General features: G+C 35.2%; 2 protein-coding genes across 3 annotated transcripts in view; one reads left to right on the top strand and one right to left on the bottom strand.

Moving 5' to 3' along the window:
- alpk3a (alpha-kinase 3a) overlaps nucleotides 1-7573 on the bottom strand; it is a 143595-nt gene extending 136022 nt beyond the window's left edge. The window contains exons 1-3 of one of the 2 annotated variants that reach the window (XM_039773401.1): nucleotides 7381-7573; nucleotides 6777-7095; nucleotides 4804-4842 (exon numbers count right to left, since the gene is read on the bottom strand). In XM_039773401.1, the coding sequence (XP_039629335.1) occupies nucleotides 4804-4842; nucleotides 6777-6934 (197 nt within the window). In that variant the 5' untranslated portion in view covers nucleotides 6935-7095; nucleotides 7381-7573. The remainder of the gene's footprint in view (nucleotides 1-4803; nucleotides 4843-6776; nucleotides 7096-7380) is intronic. The other variant, XM_039773403.1, reaches the window with a different exon arrangement.
- A 2003-nt stretch (nucleotides 7574-9576) lies between these two features.
- malt3 (MALT paracaspase 3) overlaps nucleotides 9577-17393 on the top strand; it is a 130778-nt gene continuing 122961 nt past the window's right edge. The window contains 1 exon segment of the mRNA XM_039773400.1: nucleotides 9577-9901. The gene's annotated coding sequence lies outside the window, so the exon portion shown is untranslated.

Below are 17393 nucleotides of genomic sequence, written 5' to 3'. Positions count from 1 at the left end.
TCAGTTTTTCTCTCCGAAAATTGTGCCTCTCACCCAAATTGTTTTCACCAGCTGTCACTGGCTTACACTGCATTTTCTAATTTTCCATTCACACTTCCAATATTCCATGTCACAGTTCCTTTTTCTTAACACCTCTTAATAACTGCCACTTATTCATCCCCCTTGTCAACAGGCAGCCTTCTCACAATACATCAGTCTAGGGCCGACAAAAATCATGTTTTCCCTGCCTATAGCTTAATCAGATTACCAAACTTTCTTTTTGACATAGGCAGGTGGGGGTAGGCACAAGGTGTACCCTGCTCATGCTTTGTATTTCTCACCTTTGTACCTGATCATGAGGGAAGTATTGGAACAGAAATTTTCAAGACTAGATGCACTTCCTGATGCCAACATACTTTAGTCGTCTATTATAACACAGAAGAGGGGCACAGATCCTATTTTAATCCAGCATCAAGGGGAAATTAAATGCCATTAAAAATTGTGACCACTAGGAAATGCCACTGAACCCCCAAACCCTCCAATACACCAACAACAATACAATTATAAATTCAAATGATGGTTTATTATTACAAACTCTGAACATGTGATGTAATAATCATATAATTCTTCTTTCTCTACCTTCTTATTTCTTTTTCTCTCTCTCTCCTTCCTCAATATGGTTGTCGTCCACTGTCTCAAGACCCTGACTGCCCATATAGCAAGCTTTCCCTCTATTACGCCATACCCGGGAGTACTTTTAATGTCACTGCACTAACAATTGGAGGCAGTTCTGGGTCCAGGGAAAGTTCCCTGAATCAAGGACCATTCAACCCTGCAGCTCACCCTGGGACATGGGTAAAAACCCGCAGGGCTGTGCTACCGAAATACAAATCTCAGACTGCCCTGGACTATCACTTATTGTGTCGGGGGAAAAAACAGTCTGCATAATTTTCCCTCTGTTCTTTCAACAAACTGGCATCATTGCCAGGTAATGGTCCATGAACTATTCCGACCGAAATGGGCAACCATACCTGATGTCCATCACAGACATTATCAGTAAAGCATTTTTATTACATATTCACCAGTATGTAAGTCAGTTGCAATATAAAATGAGACATGGTGTATGTTTTGATTGCATACTTAAAGACATAATTATGTGTCAGTCCTGAAAATGAAATATTATCTCCTTTAAAATTAACAAGTTCTGTGCCATTTGGCATGTGTTCACAAAGGCACTAACAAAAACAATAAAGATGATGAAAAATTAATCTAGTCTCCAACAAAAGTCTGCAATATTGTTTTAAACAATCATACATCAATTTGATAAGTCTAAAAACTTTCATAGTTTGTCATGTATTATTATTATCTGCTGTCTTTAAAACTTTTAATATTTCTGTCTTATAAAAAGATGTTATCTGGAGAAGAGTATATGTACAGTATATCAATATTGGAAAAAAGAAATAATTACACATTTCTTCCTGACAGCAAGAGAAGCTTAAGAATATATCTTAAAATGAAAAGCATATGTAATGCCAAGGTGGGAGGATCTGGCACAGCTAGTAAGCAGCATGGTTCTGGTAATAAAAAATGTTAAAAGTAAAAAAGCAATGAGTGTTACCAAAAGAACAAACCAGCATCAAAGCCAAATCATGGAACATCATTGAAGAATGGAGATTGTAAGTAAACCTGCAAATGAATTTACAGAATATATCTGCAATCTTGACTAATGATTCTGAGTCTGCCCAAACAGCATTGCATAATTTTTAAAACAATACCTTAAAAGTAATCAGTAAATCCAAATATCAAAATAAGTATAAACAAAAAGTAAAAATGAATTCTCTGTTATTCAAAAACTAAATAAGAAGTTAGCATAGAGTGAAGAAAACGTTATCAAACCTTGAATAAATTAAAGAAAGGTAAACTGCAGTAACATCATAAACCTCAAAAAAAATATAAAAAAATCTCTCTCTATTATCAATTCTGGATTGTGGACTCTAAGTTTTGAAATTTGACTTTTGTGAATTTTGTTTGCTTTGATATTTTTTGTGTTTTCTTATATATTGTTCTTTACTCTTTTTGCATTTTTTAGTTATTATTTAAATGAATTATGTAAAAGTTTTGTTTATGTGCCCTGCGTCGTTGACAGTTTTTCTTCCTTCTTATGATCAAATTCACATCCCAATTTTTTTTAACATATGAACAAGTACACCCATCATTTCTGTTGAATTTGGACATGGTATCACCTCTGATTTCAGCAACATTTATGTTTTCACTGTATATGTTGCCATAAGAAGTATTTTAGAAACATAATGTCAGCTTTCATTTATATGGCGGTAACAACCAACTATTTTAATTTATACCATCTGATAAGGTCTTCAGTTAGATTAGTTATTACCTGCTTTACTGGTATAAAACTGTAGATAAGCAGCAATTTTTTGTGTTTGGGGAAAAATTAAGTTCCTTTAGTGGGTGTTAGCAATACTGAACATTCTTAAGTTCACATCCAATCCAACATTTGAATCAAGGCTGTAAAATTAGTTATTTTAGCATATCATATTGTTGTTAAAACTGCTGCTTAAATTGCTGTATTAGAATGCTCTTGAATAACTTGTAGTCACTGTATTGATTGGTCATTACTAATTTATTAATCTCACCTATTTTAAACTGAAGCTATTTTTGTTTGCCGATGAAATGATCGATTTCCAAATGCAGGTGACTGAGTACATCTTGTGTTTATGTATATATTTCTTTGTATTGTACATTTTGCATGATATATCTGTATTTATGCTTTATTGTTATGTTTTGTGTTATGATGAATGTGTTTTAGTCATACTATATTTGTCTTTATTGTCTAGCTCTCTTTAGTAGAAGAGTGCTTCTAAGAGAAAAACAAATGTCAATTAAATTGACTTTGAAATAGTAGAAAGTGACATGAGGAGAAAAAAGTAATCTTCAAGCAAAATGTGTAAATAATTAATTCACAAAAGAATATACAGTTGAAAAGTCTTAAGTCTTAAAAAGATTGATAATATATATCTGATATCAGATTCAGCAAAAAGATTATTTTAAAGAGTTGGGTGCACTAACCATAGATAAATCATTGAGCCCAAATGAATTATTGCTTTGTGCTCAGAAGAGACCAGACAACTGTTTGTACTCCTGTCACATGAATATAAAATATATCTTCCAGGAAAAAGGGAGGCATTAATTGGAAGACGGAAAAAAGTTATTTTAGTTTTAACAAAAAAACAGAACAAGGTAAAGATGGATAATGGTATATCAAAAAGGGTGTGGCAAAATACAACAGACAAATTTATCAATTGTTAATTTTCATTATAAATATTTTCAAAATAATATAAATCAGTGGAATCTGCACAGCTGAGCACTCATTTGGAAAACTGTATGTAATTTGGGTTATCATGCAATATGAAAGATGTTTATGCCTTCAAAACAGTTTAAAGGAAAAGAAACACATTTTATTTTTCAGATAATGATAACTCAATTTCAAAGGAAAGTCTGGGGAAAGTAAAACTGAAACCATAGGAGCAGAAGTATAAGTGGAAATATAAAAATACTGAAATTAACAAAAAATAAAAATATAAACAATTTTAGAGTTCTTTTTATAATGAAACTGCATAACATGTAAGACAGTGGTAAAATAAGGGCAAGAAAAGGTAAAACAGAAGCAAAGAAATCTGTCAACATGGGCTTACAGTGGATTCACGATGTATTCAGATCCCTTCACTTTCTGTACATTTCGTTTTATGGTAGAATGAATTTTAAATGGATAAATTTGCTATTTTTACCAATATATCCACACTTAATAACCTGCAATGACAAATTGAAAGCATACTGTTTACTTTAATTATCCTTACAATGTATCTAGAAATTGAATGGACTCCACCTGAGGCAAACTGAATTGAATGGACATAGTTTGGAGAGGCATACACCTGTCTATATAAGGCCCCACAATTTACACTGCATGTCAGAACAAAAACCAAGAAAAAGAACTTTGGAACCAATGGACTCTTGCTGGAGATGGCTATCTGGCCAAATGAACATCTGTGGAAAGACATGATGATGGCAATTTACAGACCCTTCCCGTACAATCTAACTGAGCTTTAGAGGATCTGGCAAGAAGAATGAGATAACTGCCCACATCCAAGTGTGCAAGGCTTGCAGAGACTTTCACAAGAAGACCTGAAGCTGAAATTATTACCAAAAGGTCTTCTATAAAGTACTGAATTAAGGATTTGAAAACTTACATGAATGAGATATTTCACTTTGTGTAGATTTTCACTTTAAGTATAGATTCAAAAATGTCAAACTTATTCATTTAAAATTAAATCTACAACACAATACAGTGTGCAGAAAGTAAAGTGGTCTAACTACTTTCCCAATCCACTGTATGACACCATTCACCGTGGTATTAATGAAAATTTTTAACAGTTTGTGTCACTGTTTTATACTTGTATTCTATTTCCATTGGGCAGTACTGAAATGAAAAAAAACATGTGTAAACTCTATTTTTCAATGAAATCACTCTGTAAAAGTTTCACTTACAGAGCTGTGTATAAACAGGTAACAGAACCATGCCCAAAAAGTCCCACAACTTACACTTTAAAGCTAACTCATTTGTTATTTATGATGTTGCTTCTTCAGGAATGTGCTCTTAATGTTGATGAAAAGTTAATTCAAAGTGATGCTCTCGAAATTCAAGGAATCAAGTGTTCACTGTATTTAGTTTCTTCTTTCAACGTGAGTACATAAAACTTAGTATGAGTCAATGTGTGTTAGTTGAAATCAAGTTTTAAAAATATTTACCTCAATGACTTGTAGTGCAAATACCTGTGACTTGAATAGCTAAGCAGAAAACAAACAGAAGCAATAAACTGCACATTCCAGTATTATCAAGACAGACATATCAGCTCAATATTATAGGCCAGGAAAGAGAATTAATTAATTATTTTAAAAAGCAAAAACATACAATATTATTTTATCCTTCTATGGTTGGTCAACTCTGAACTGCGTTCTTATGAAATAAGTAGTCTTTTTAGACATAAAAATGAATTTGTTCATTTGTTCAAATGCTTTGCATTCACACAATGATAAGGCTTTTGCAATAGATGTTATTTAAATTGTTATTTGATTTACACAATGTTAAGTACTGAGAGGCAAAGAAAAATAACATATTTTATGACAATTGATTACTTTCTCACACGCAAAAATTTTCCTGAAAATCACTGAAAATAAAATAAGATCTCATGCAATGCTCTGTTTTAGTAAAATTCATGTCAACTGCTTAAAAACTAATTTAATTAGGAAAGAAAGACATTTGAAGTAGTATGCCCCTTTCACTTCTGTTTGTTCCTATTTTGTTGTACTTGTGTATGAAAAGCCCTAATTACTTTACAGTAATTTCATTTTGAGTTGAACCAGTCACAGTATGCACAATAACACAGTACTTCAAAAAGCATATATAATTACAAAATAAGACAATTTACAATTATATTTTAAAATAGAGCTTCAAATGTATTATATTTTGAAAGAAAATTAAAATGTGTGTGCCATATGATCTATCTAGTTTCCTGTCTAACACACAGTTTATGTTTACTGGCCTGATATTTTTGCTTTGTATGTCACTAGATAAGCCTTATCAGCTCATATTTTACACTGGTTTCCGTTGCCTTTGATTAGGCTCTAGCTCCAAGGTAACCATAGGTAGGTTTAAGCAAATAAATCAATTTAGTAATAAATTGATTGATAGATATAAGAAAATAAGCCTGAACAGGACTTTTTAAATTAGGCAGGCAACTTTATATAACACACACTGTTAACCTGAATATGCACAATGGCGAACAATGGCCCCATTCATATTGATTTTATAGGTATCATCAAAAAGCAAACATTGTCACCCACTGTGTTCTTGGTGAATGAAATCAAAAAATGTAGACTGATGACCTGAAACCAAAAACTATGAAAGTTATTTTTTATATTTTAACATGTTTAATATATTATATAAGAGCTGACTTAGCAAAGCAGCCTGAGGCAGAGACGATTTTCCTTATATGCTGCATTTCTACTTAAACTGTTTTTCAAATTTTTGTACAGAAGAACAGGCATTGTTACTTCCTAAGACTTTTACATAGTGCACAGAAGAACAGGTATTGATGCTTCTTCGGTTTTTATATAGTGTTCAAAGCAGGTGTCTTTATGTAACTTCTACTTCCTTCTTTCAAATCTACTGTGGTAATACCTGCTGGAAGGTGTGGGATGTTGAGATGAAATGTGAAGTCGAATAATATTATGGATAACAGTTCACAGTCAGGGTCAAATACACAGCCATGCCCTGGTATCTCAAATCATAAGATCATGACTCTGGGGTTTGTTATCTTCTAAACAGAAACCCATCCTCAACTTTAAACAAAGCAGGTTTATAATATCAATGCTTTTGAAACAGCCCCTGGCTCTTTGAGACCCTAACTTTTTTATCCATCTATCTACAGTACACTATATATGTATTTTCTAAAGCCCCATATTCCAGCTTAAGGTCACCAGGTAGCTGGAGCCTATCTTGGCAGCATCAGGTGATAGGCAGGAGCCAAACCTGGATGTAACACTGGTCGGTTGGCCAAATGTACACTCAAACACTGCCAATTCAGAGTTGAGAATCCAAAGAATAATAATATATAAATAATAGTTCCAGATCAAGTAATGTAATATCAATCTAAATTCTTTAAATATGTGCAGATAAACAAACATACTAATTATGAAGTATAAAGTATAAAATATATTACCTGTTTTCAGGTCTCACATTAAGCAGGTAATTGCAACTGTCTGGCCTGGCACTGGGAGGAAGAGGAGGTGGTTCTTCTCCATTTTGAGAATTAGAACTATTGAAGGAATACCTTCCATTCCCTGAGTAAGAGCGAGTCATTGGCCTCCTGGAGCCCATTTTTACTTAATCAGTTATCCAAAAATTAGGCAGAATAAAAAAGACAAAAAGATAATGGAGCTCTCCAAAAACTAGGATTTTTACAGTGAACAAAATATGTAATCCAGCTTGTAGAGAATATCCAGATAAAGCCCGCAGTAGGTTTCCTAAGCGGATGACAGCTGAAAAACAAAATTATTTACATGGTTTTTATAGAAAGCTTCTACTGAGGGAGCTGGAGAAGGTTTGTGCATAATATTACCATTCTCAGGCTCTGAGCTTCTTTCAAATCAATAGCAAGGAGCTTTTGTGGAAGTTTCCCATGCACCAGTTGCTCCAAATTTAAAAATAGACTCCAGATTCAAACAATAGGTTTACCATAAAAAGCTTTCCTGAGACATGATTAGAAATGTCTTTACTTTTCACACAAAGCATTGAAGAATTCTAAAAAATGATTGTTCACTCACCATTTCTTCTTTTCTTATGATCTTTTGAAAGTTGCCTGTAGCCCCAGAGCAAGGCACTGCAATTGTCAATCAAGTGTGAGCACGCGCTGTTTGACAGGGTATTTTTAGCAGGGCCACAAATAGGCACAAGTGCACATCACATTTTCCAAAACCTCTTCTCAGACCTGAGAAAAACGTCTAGAAAGCAGAGGTAAAACAGATGAAACCAAACAAACTTAGAAAGTTTGAAATTCTCCAAAGACATGCTTAGACCAGAAAATGCATGGAAGATCCAAGCTGCACTTTCTCATGGGATACAAAGTATGCTGAAAGATATTTGGACACAGATAAAGCGTTTCTTCATGAAATCTTTTTCTGTGTCATAAAATGCAAGGGGATTTGTTTGGTTCTCTGTCTGTGAGCCCCTGGCTTGTTTTAGGAGTTTGCTGGACACTTGGAATGAGCTCTGCCTTCTCATATGATATTGTCACTCAAAGTTAGGCCACCGCACCCGAATGTTCTGTAATGTGAGAATTAATGCAGTCATCCAGTCACATTGGCTTAATTTCCAAACATAAAAGTGGTTTAGTTACAGTGACCTATAAGACCAAAGGACACTAAACAACCCAGTACCTTTGTAAGCAATATAACCATTTCTTTGACAACATTTGTGAGGAATGAAACTGTGTAAAATATAACAAAAACCTGAAATTGATATTATATACTATGCTGCATACTTATCTTACATGGGAAGGAGGCATCTCTATATATATATAAACTTAATATTATAACAAACATAAAAAGAGCTTTTACTATTGAACAGTTTAAGTTATTTGCTCATTCTAGAGAGTGGACTACTTATTGTAAGAGGCATAACTGCAAACCCTAACAATGGCAAATGAAGTGGAGTAAGTAGGAGCAAATGAAGAATTGTTTTACTTCTGTCTGTTTTGACAAACACTGGTGGTTGCTTTCTGGCTGAAAAAAACACTTTCTGTTATAATAATAATAAAAAACTACTTTTTCCTATGTAACACCCTTCTTGCTATACTGGTTCAAACCTCGATACAAACCTTGCTAGTGTCTAGCCTGCATTATTTTGTTTTATGTTATGCAAGAGTATTTAAGTGAAAAACATGGATAACTTTAGTAAATTTTTTTTTAAAACCTCCATTGCCTTGATTGCACTTTTATTTGTTGTTTAATAGAATGGTCACTAATCACTATTTTTGTGTGTTTTTCTATTTTTTCTGATATTCATTGGTGGCACAATACAACCCAGACCACCGGCCTGAGTACAGTATACTGCAGCCACATGTCAGTGCTGGCAAGATGAAGAAAATTCCACAAGCGTATTTTGCTATTAGTAATGGAAATGCTCCTATATAATCACTTAGCTTTCGAAATATCCTTTTTAGCTGTTGCTCTCACAAGCCCTATGATTAGTACTTGTGTTTATTGACTAGTACACATAAAAATCAAGGTTTGTTTGTCGGGTCTTTAAATCTAAGTGTGGAAACATTTCAAATTCAAGCTTCTTTTAGATGTAGCAAAACTACTTTCACCTGGAAGCAACAGCACAGTGCATGAGCATACAACAAAACAAAAAAAAAAAACCTTAAATAAAGTGTTACTTTCAGATATAATGCCTCTTGTGTTCTGCGATAGGCTGCTGACCTGCCCAAGGATTGTTCCTGCCTTATGCCCAGTGGTTACTGGGTTAGGCGCCAGCATTTCCTTGTCCCTGCTCTGGATAAGCAGATTTAGAAAATAACTGGTAAGTTGAATGAATGAAGCTTCTAACTGACACATTGGCCAACACAAAAATAATGAAAATTTAATCTTTTCACATGTCTCATCATACACTGGACAAATTTGAGTATTCCAATCTCAGCATCTTCACCATATCTGCGTACAAGTCACCTCTGATTAATTTTTTTCAAGAATTAAGTCCACTTCATGCTCAAGCCTGTTTTACTTGACTTTAGGAAATTTGCATTTATGCATATTTTGGCAAGAGTCTAATTTTCTGGTTTGCTTTAATAGACCTATTTCAGCCTCATATTTTTAAAGTATTATTTGCAATACTTGATTTGTCTATTTAATTTATTTTCTATTCATTTCGTAAGGTAGTCAGGAATGCTGACCTTTCCTTCATTGTTTGTTTGTTTGTTTCTACGCGATTCTGCTCCTGTCTTTCTGATTCTGTAGCGGTGTATATTACGCCAGGAGGAGAAGACTTTCGTTTCGCAAAGTAAGGAAGTGCTAGTCACAAGCCACCCGTGCTTTAGGACCCAGCGAGCACACGCTTCGACCAAACTACGGAACTTTCCATAAAGAAAACTAAACGCTCTTGGGTCACAAGCTTCCGGGGATTTTCCAGCATTCCACTACACTCAACGTGCACAAGTCGGTTCAGTTTCTTGTCATTTAACATAAAGTGATATGGAATATGGAGCCAGAAATGGAGCTGGCGGCTTCGTAGTCCACACAGAGTGCATTTCATCGGATAAAAGTTAATTATTTAAATAGTTTCAGTCAGGTAAGAAAGAGCGAGATACGGTGGACGGAAGAGCTTCCTTGTTATTCGCAGCATCGACGATATTTGTTGCACTTGTGCGCGGAGATGTCGTTAACGAGCCCGCGTTAGTCGCTGGGCCGATTAGACATGCGCAATACATCATCAGTGCCCGGCTGTCGTAGGATTTTCTTGTGGGACACACTATTAAGAACCTTGCTGAAGGGGCTTGGGCCACTTGTGTGGATTGTCGGTAAAGTGTTTTGAGTATGTTGTTAATCCTTACAGAGGGTGCACCAGAGGCTGTACTAATAGCATAACTATGTTCGCACCAAGCACCGTTACAGGGCGGTTTTATTACATTATGGAAGAAAGTACATTATAGTTCAAAGTCGTAATTTAACCACCAGTCAATAATAGACGTAGTACGTTGACAAGTAGAGTCAGAATATAAGTCAATTAATTGGATTTACGCCGGTGTAGACAGAGTAAGACAATGGCCACACTAGTCAAGTTGTAATACCTGTCAAATATTACATGGGAGTAACAAACAGCGCAGCGGAGAAAGTGATGTTACTGCACACTATTAACCCTTCGCTATGTTTGCCTTACCACGTAATTAAAGGATGTTAAGATGACTCAACCATAGGTTACATGTGGAATAAAGAATGAGTACCTCAATCTGGAAAAGATTATCAAAGGACAGTTTGCAGACTCCTACACATTTGTGGAGCTTGTGAGTGTGTTAAATTAATAATTAATATACATGAATTATCTGGATAGAAATGTAAACGACAACCTGGGTGAATTTGCAAGTGATAGATACCAAGAAAGGCAGATTGTCAAATAATCCAGACTATGTTGAATCATTACAGAAGGGCTGGACTTGGGTAGTATACAGAAGTGGATACATTGGTGGCAGATGAAATTTAATGTAAATTATTCCAGGTAGGTATTTAAAATGTTAGATTTGAAGGCACGGTCGGTCTGAAACTTGAAAGTACCCCTTATGAGAAGGACTAAGGAGTTATACTGGACACCTCACTATCCACCTCCAGGCAATATGTTCAGAAACCATTAGGAAGGCTAACAGAATGTTATCCCATATAGCACATTGTGTAGAGTACAAGTCAACGAATGTTGAGCTTAAGCTTTATAACGCACTAGTGTGGCCTCACCTGGGGTTCTGCTTGCAGTTTTGGTCTCTGGGTTATACGAAAGACATAGCAGTGCTAGAAGATGTTCAGGGAAGAGTCACTAGGGTGATGTTAGGACTTCAGGGTATGAGTTATGTGGAAATACTGAAGAAGTTGAACCTTTTTAGTTTAAACAAATGGAGGTTAAGAGGTGACATGATTAAACTGTTTAAAGTCATGAAATGAATTAGTACAGTGAATCAAGACTCACTTTAAAATGCGTTCAGTAAGAACAAAAGAACACAGTTGGAAGCTTGTTGAGAGTAAATTTCAAAGAAACATTAGGAAGTTTTTCTTCACACAGTAGGATGTTTTTTTTTCACACAGATAATTACAGACACATGGAATATGTTACTAAGTAGTGTGGTGAACAGTAAGACTCGGGGATGTTCAAAACTAGACTTCATGTTTATTTGGAGGAATCAAGTGGATGGGATTGACAAGAAGAATGGCCAGTTCTTGTCAAAAAACTTTCTAATGGCCCAGTGCTCCAATGGAGGTCTTACAGGAGGGCAGTCAGCTGTTATGGGTGCAGTTGATGTTCACAGCTGCAGCCAGTTAAAATAGGATTTCAATGCAAACCTTATTATTTCCATGAAACCTTGCCTTGATTTTTTAACTACTGTGTTTTTACCTATTTGTGCATATGGAATTGTACAAAAATGAGCATCATGGAAACTATGATGCTTAGAAGAATTCAAACTGGACCACTAATTTGAATGTTAGATGCTTACTGTTTATTTCGAGGTTAAAGAGGGGCAGGAATGTCAAGAGAATCTCAGTCACCAGAAGAAGAAACATAACATAACATTTGCTCAGGTATAAGTGGAGCTTGGTTAAATGTAAACAGGATATTTACAGATGTAGAATCCTCCAGTAGTATTTTTAGCAGCCTGGATCTCCTATTGAACTCCAAAAGAGAAAGAAATATCAGAAAGATAAGTCCCCTTCTCGATCGTTACAGCAAGGCAATTTGTTGTATGGAGAGCATCTTTTTTAAAAGTTTTATTTCTGTAGCAAATATGGCAATTTGGTAATAAAAGCATCACACAGTTTCTTTGTGCATATGTTGATTTTACATAGTCACTGATGGTATTAGGACTTGACAGCAATGTCCTGGACCTGATCCAAAGAATATTAGCCTGTTTATAGTCAATCAGATGTCCAATATGTGTAAATATAAATTATAGTTAGTATAGTTGAAACTTAAGTGAAAGTTTCAAAGCTGTTTACTCAGACTCCTGTTACTTCAGATGCTGTACTTCCAGGAACAACCTGTTCCTGTTTCTTTATTAAAGCAGAATCCATTGTTATGGGTGAAACACAGTTTTTTTGCCTAATGTGAAACACTAGGCATTTTTTCAAATGAAGCAAACCTAATGTATATGAGATGTAGGTATTTCCTGATTTTATAAATAAAGTATGAAAGAGAATGTTGCCGAACCTTTGCTTGCCTCTGGTTTGATTTCTGGTTTACTTATCAAAAATCACGTGTCCTTTCTTAAGAAAAAAAAAAAAAATCAACTCTGACTGCGGTGGGCTAGCACCCTGCCTGGGGTTTGTTTCCTGCTTTGTGCCATGTGTTGGCTGGGATTGGCTCCAGCAGACCCCCATGACCCTGTAGTTAGGCTATAGCGGGTTGGATAATGGATGGATGGATGGAAATTCAACTCTGTGTGCTTTCATTATACCTGTTGATTGTGAGTAAACAGCACTTGACATAAATTTTATTTATTTTTGTCTAAATGTTAACTGTACATTTAACAGTGTCTTATTAAACTTGCATATGGAAAAGAGCATATTAAATACCACTATAAATATATTATCTGTACCTTCGTCCATTGTTGAAATATTATTATTATTTTCTTGTAGAAATGCTTGCATCAGAATAGTTTCCTTATTCTTGTTTTCATGTACATGAAACTGGAAATTTGTTGTGTATTTATATTGCAATGAAAAACGTCTGGCAAGCAGTTTTGACGTTTAAACAGGAGTTATTTATTTCTATTTGCCATAGTCTTTTCAGATGGTGACAAATGCTTTCAAGCATGGCATACCAGCATCTTGTACAGCTGACACAGAGATACTTGCATTTTCCAGGTATATTTATTTATGTCTGAATTCTTGTGCTCCAGTGCAGGTAACATTTTTAATTGAAAATATTTAGTGCTAGACAAGGGAAATTTTGTTCAGGCTAATATTTGTTAAACATATTAAACCTAGTAATTAGTAGTGATAGATATTTTTCAGAAATGTAGTAGTATTTGTATATCCTAATATGCTGCAGGATGTTTGAAATTTGCTGGAGGGTTGCAGTCTATGGGAAGAAGAGGCTTAAGTACTGATTTTCAAACTTAGCTTTTTAAGTTAAAGTCTGTATAACACTAATTTATTCTTATACCTGCTGCTTCCATCCATTACAAGTGTTTTACCTGTAATTGAGAATGACTCTTGCTTTAATGTCCAAAAAACTGAAGAATAGCAATAATTCTTTCATGACAATCCAAGTGATTTTTTCAGGAGCATCCAAGAGTAAAATAATACAATAATTCAACAGTCAGTATTGCAGCATAATGAAAAGGCAACCTTTGAAATATGGAGTATTTTTATTGGGGCTTTAGAGCAAGCTCTTCTTCCAATATGCAAATGACTTTCTTCTTGTATAACAATTTTTCTATCTGAGTTACTTTAAAAAGTGATGCAGCTTAAGTAAATGTAGTGAACATGCATTCATCTCATATTTTATCTGGCATTAGTGGCAAACATATGTGCTGGAATTTTATAAATAGTCTTCAAAAGACCACATGAGAATACAACATTGAATTAACAGAAGTACATTTTAAGTTGTGCTTTATATGAGAATCTGTGTAGTTTGTTTAAAGCATCCTTCTGTGTAATAATTAACTGGTGTGAACTAGCCAACCCGCGGTGTACCATACGCCGCATAATCAGGCCGGTTTTTTAATGATTTTTAAGCACAGGGAGAAAATTAACATTTGAAAAATTGGTAATGTAATAAATCAGCAAGAAAAGCAACATTATAACAATGCACGGAACGAACCAACACACAATCGTCCGTGACTGAAAACTGGTGGACCGCGATCGCGCCTTCTCCTGCCAGACGGAGAAATGGGAGTGTACGGCGCTCAGTCACGGGGTGTGGAACAGGAAGAGAGGAGAAGGACGTCCATTCAGCTCCCAACGTCATGCTAGTATGCTGATTTCTCGTTCAGTATGCACTGCCCGCTCATGTGCCCACCTCCAACTCGTCACTTGAGTCGTTGTCGCCTTTGCACAGTACAGATGCACCTGTGACTCACATAGATGTTTCATTGCTCTGTGCGGTTTTGGCTGCTTTTCTATATATAATCTACCAAGACACTCGACGACGGTAGTAGCGAGGTGGGAGGGGGGTGTGTACAAAGGGTAGGAACGTAACCAGTAAGAGCATATGAGTCGCACTTAGTGGGAATTCCACGGTTTGTAGCATGAATGGGGTTCAACGGCTTACCCACGCCCCTCTCGCCGGGTAGACACACGCTCAATCTCATGCATAATTATTAATTGAATGCTAAACACTTTTGGAAAGACACGGTTGTCTAAAACAGGTTGGTGTGAGAATACAACAGTAAGTGAATGAAAAGATGGAACTCTGGAGAGAGCAAAATACAAAACAATAGTGAACCCACGGCATAATAAATACCGCATAATTATTTATTGATGGTTGAACACTTCTGGAAAGACATAGTTGTCTAAAAAGGGAGGGTTTGAGGATACAACAGAAAGTGATTGAAAAGATGGAACTCTGGAGAGAGCAACATATAATTGTCCGTGAGTGAAGAAGACGCATGTTTGTCGCGGATGCGAATTGCTGTATGTAGCGTGTAAAACAGTTTGCTATGGTGCACGAGGTCGTGCGTTGTAACCGAAAACTCAGTTTTTAAAGACTGCTTACTTCATTGTGTTTTAACCTCAGTTGTAAAGGATTGTTTTAAGGATCCCATGGGATACCCCTCGCAAACCGTTTTACACGCTGCATATGGTGACTCCCTCCGCGAGAAACATGCCTCTATGAACAGTCAAGGTGGCTCGGAGGTACATGAGGCCTCTACAACAGACGAATATAAATGACGCCGTTCTTTCTGTGTCATCGCGTCCGAATTGGTGGCCGTGGCTCTGCGAGTTGTCGTCATATACAATGGTCTTGGAGTTGGTGGCCGTGGCTCCTCCCTGCGTGCACCATAGGTGTCTTACTTGTCGGCGGCTTAGTGAATCCACGCCCCTTGCAGCGTGTTTTCCATGGGTGTCTTGCCTTAGTGAATTATATATGTGAATTATAGCACAATACCTTTTATAAAAATATCCTTAACTTCTTGTTAACTCTGTACTTGCTGCTGGGATGATCCACAGGAAGGGATCAGAGTGCATCTATAGTTGTTGCCACTTGCTTACTCCCTTTTTTGTCTGGGGAAACATCACCTCTATGATGACATACGTACATAAGCAGTGGGTGACACAGTTCTGTATTTGTAGAAGCATATATTTAAACTCAGCAACTTCTGCCAAAATGTAAGAAGTTTTGCTTATCTACTGGTAACTTCTACACCAACTGCCTAAATTTTTTTTTTTTTCTATTAAAACACCTAAGTATTTTAGGGAATGCAAAACAGTAACAAAAAATTTACAATAGCTTGATCATCTGTGTTCAACTTTATTATTTTATAAATAACGTATTAATTGTAGTTTGAGTTTTTAAAGTTTGATTCTACAGTATATTCTTTTGCTATGCAGGTTATACTTGCCTAAAGTGAACATGTCATGTGCATGTCAGTACCATTTTCAAAATTGTAAAGTTATTTTTTCTCTCCACTGAAGTCTTTGCTGCCTCAAATCCTCAAATTGCACTTTATAATGAACTACATACTACATTGTTAACTGATATTTAGAGATTATTTTGATTACTTGCTTACCATGCATTTATTTCCATGTCAATTTTTGCATGTTTTTATTATTTGAAATACTGTATACAGGTTGCATCAGTCATTTTACTATTAGTATACAGCAATAGGCTGAGATAAGTGTTGCTAGCAACATAATTGAAACAATATAACATTTTTCTTATCAATTTCAAATTATAATTACTGTAATGTTTGTCTTTGGTTTTGGACTTCAAACACTGAAATTATGGGTTCATGCCCTGCTAACCTACACTGTGTGAGAATGACAAAGTCACTTCACCTACTTGTGTTTCATTTGTTAAAAAAAAACAAAATGTAACCAATTGTATCTCTCAAATGTCGTAAATCACCTTGGATTAAGGTTTCAGTTTTTTTTTGTTTACTACAAATACACAATAATAATTAAACAGTTTGAAACCAGAAATGCTGTTGTGCTTTTCATTAAGATTTTGGTTCAGTAAAAAAACTGCAAATAAAGAGAGGGCACTAGATCCTTCTGTCATAGTGGTATTATGTTTGGGATTTTCTCATTTTTTAAGATTTAATAGAAAAATGTCATTTGCAATTTTGCATTTAATGTTTTCTACTGAATTTATGTACATGAAAACATTTTTAAACAAAATCTGAATTAACCATAGTAACCTTCTTGATTTCATAGTTTAGTTATTATTACCATGTACTTTTAGCAGTAAAAATACACTTTCTGGTTTCATAACTTTAAATTTTATATCTGTGGAAGGGAATATGACACGCTTTGCAATTTATAATGGATCAATTTTGCTAGATGAGTACAATAATAATTACACTTTGAAATTAATAAGGACACTTTGTGATTTGTTTAGACTTTCTTCGAGATGTTTTTGTGTTTCATAGACATGAACATACTGAAACTGTTTGAAATTTACACATGCGCACTACTGTGCAGATGTTTGGGGTTATCCAGAGATTTCAATGTTTTTGATTGAAATTGATACATTTTACTGGCAAGATACCATTAAACTGATTTAAAAACATAGCAAAGGTATTACTAGTATTTATAATGGTTGTTACCACTTGATTATAGATTTTTTAATTTATTATTTACATTTGACTGCAAAGCCTCATTTTCAGCAGCAATTTATTCAGTGCCATAATGGTAAATTCCCTTAGCTTATTCTTATTTAGTCATGTTTACATACTAATTGGTTATTAGAGAAGCCTTTGTAATTGCATTAGAACTGCTGAAACCTGTTACTCTGTTCACTTGGGTTGCGAGGTAATGGAATTTCTAAAGTTCAGTTCTGAATTATTTACATGACCAAGGCTATTACATGTGACAGACTGCCAAGAAACCATACAAAGGTGTCTGTTACTGTCTTGAGA

The sequence above is a fragment of the Polypterus senegalus genome, chromosome 12 (genome assembly GCF_016835505.1).
Source record: "Polypterus senegalus isolate Bchr_013 chromosome 12, ASM1683550v1, whole genome shotgun sequence".
NCBI lineage: Eukaryota > Metazoa > Chordata > Cladistia > Polypteriformes > Polypteridae > Polypterus > Polypterus senegalus.
This window is presented reverse-complemented; position numbering and strand designations above follow the sequence as displayed.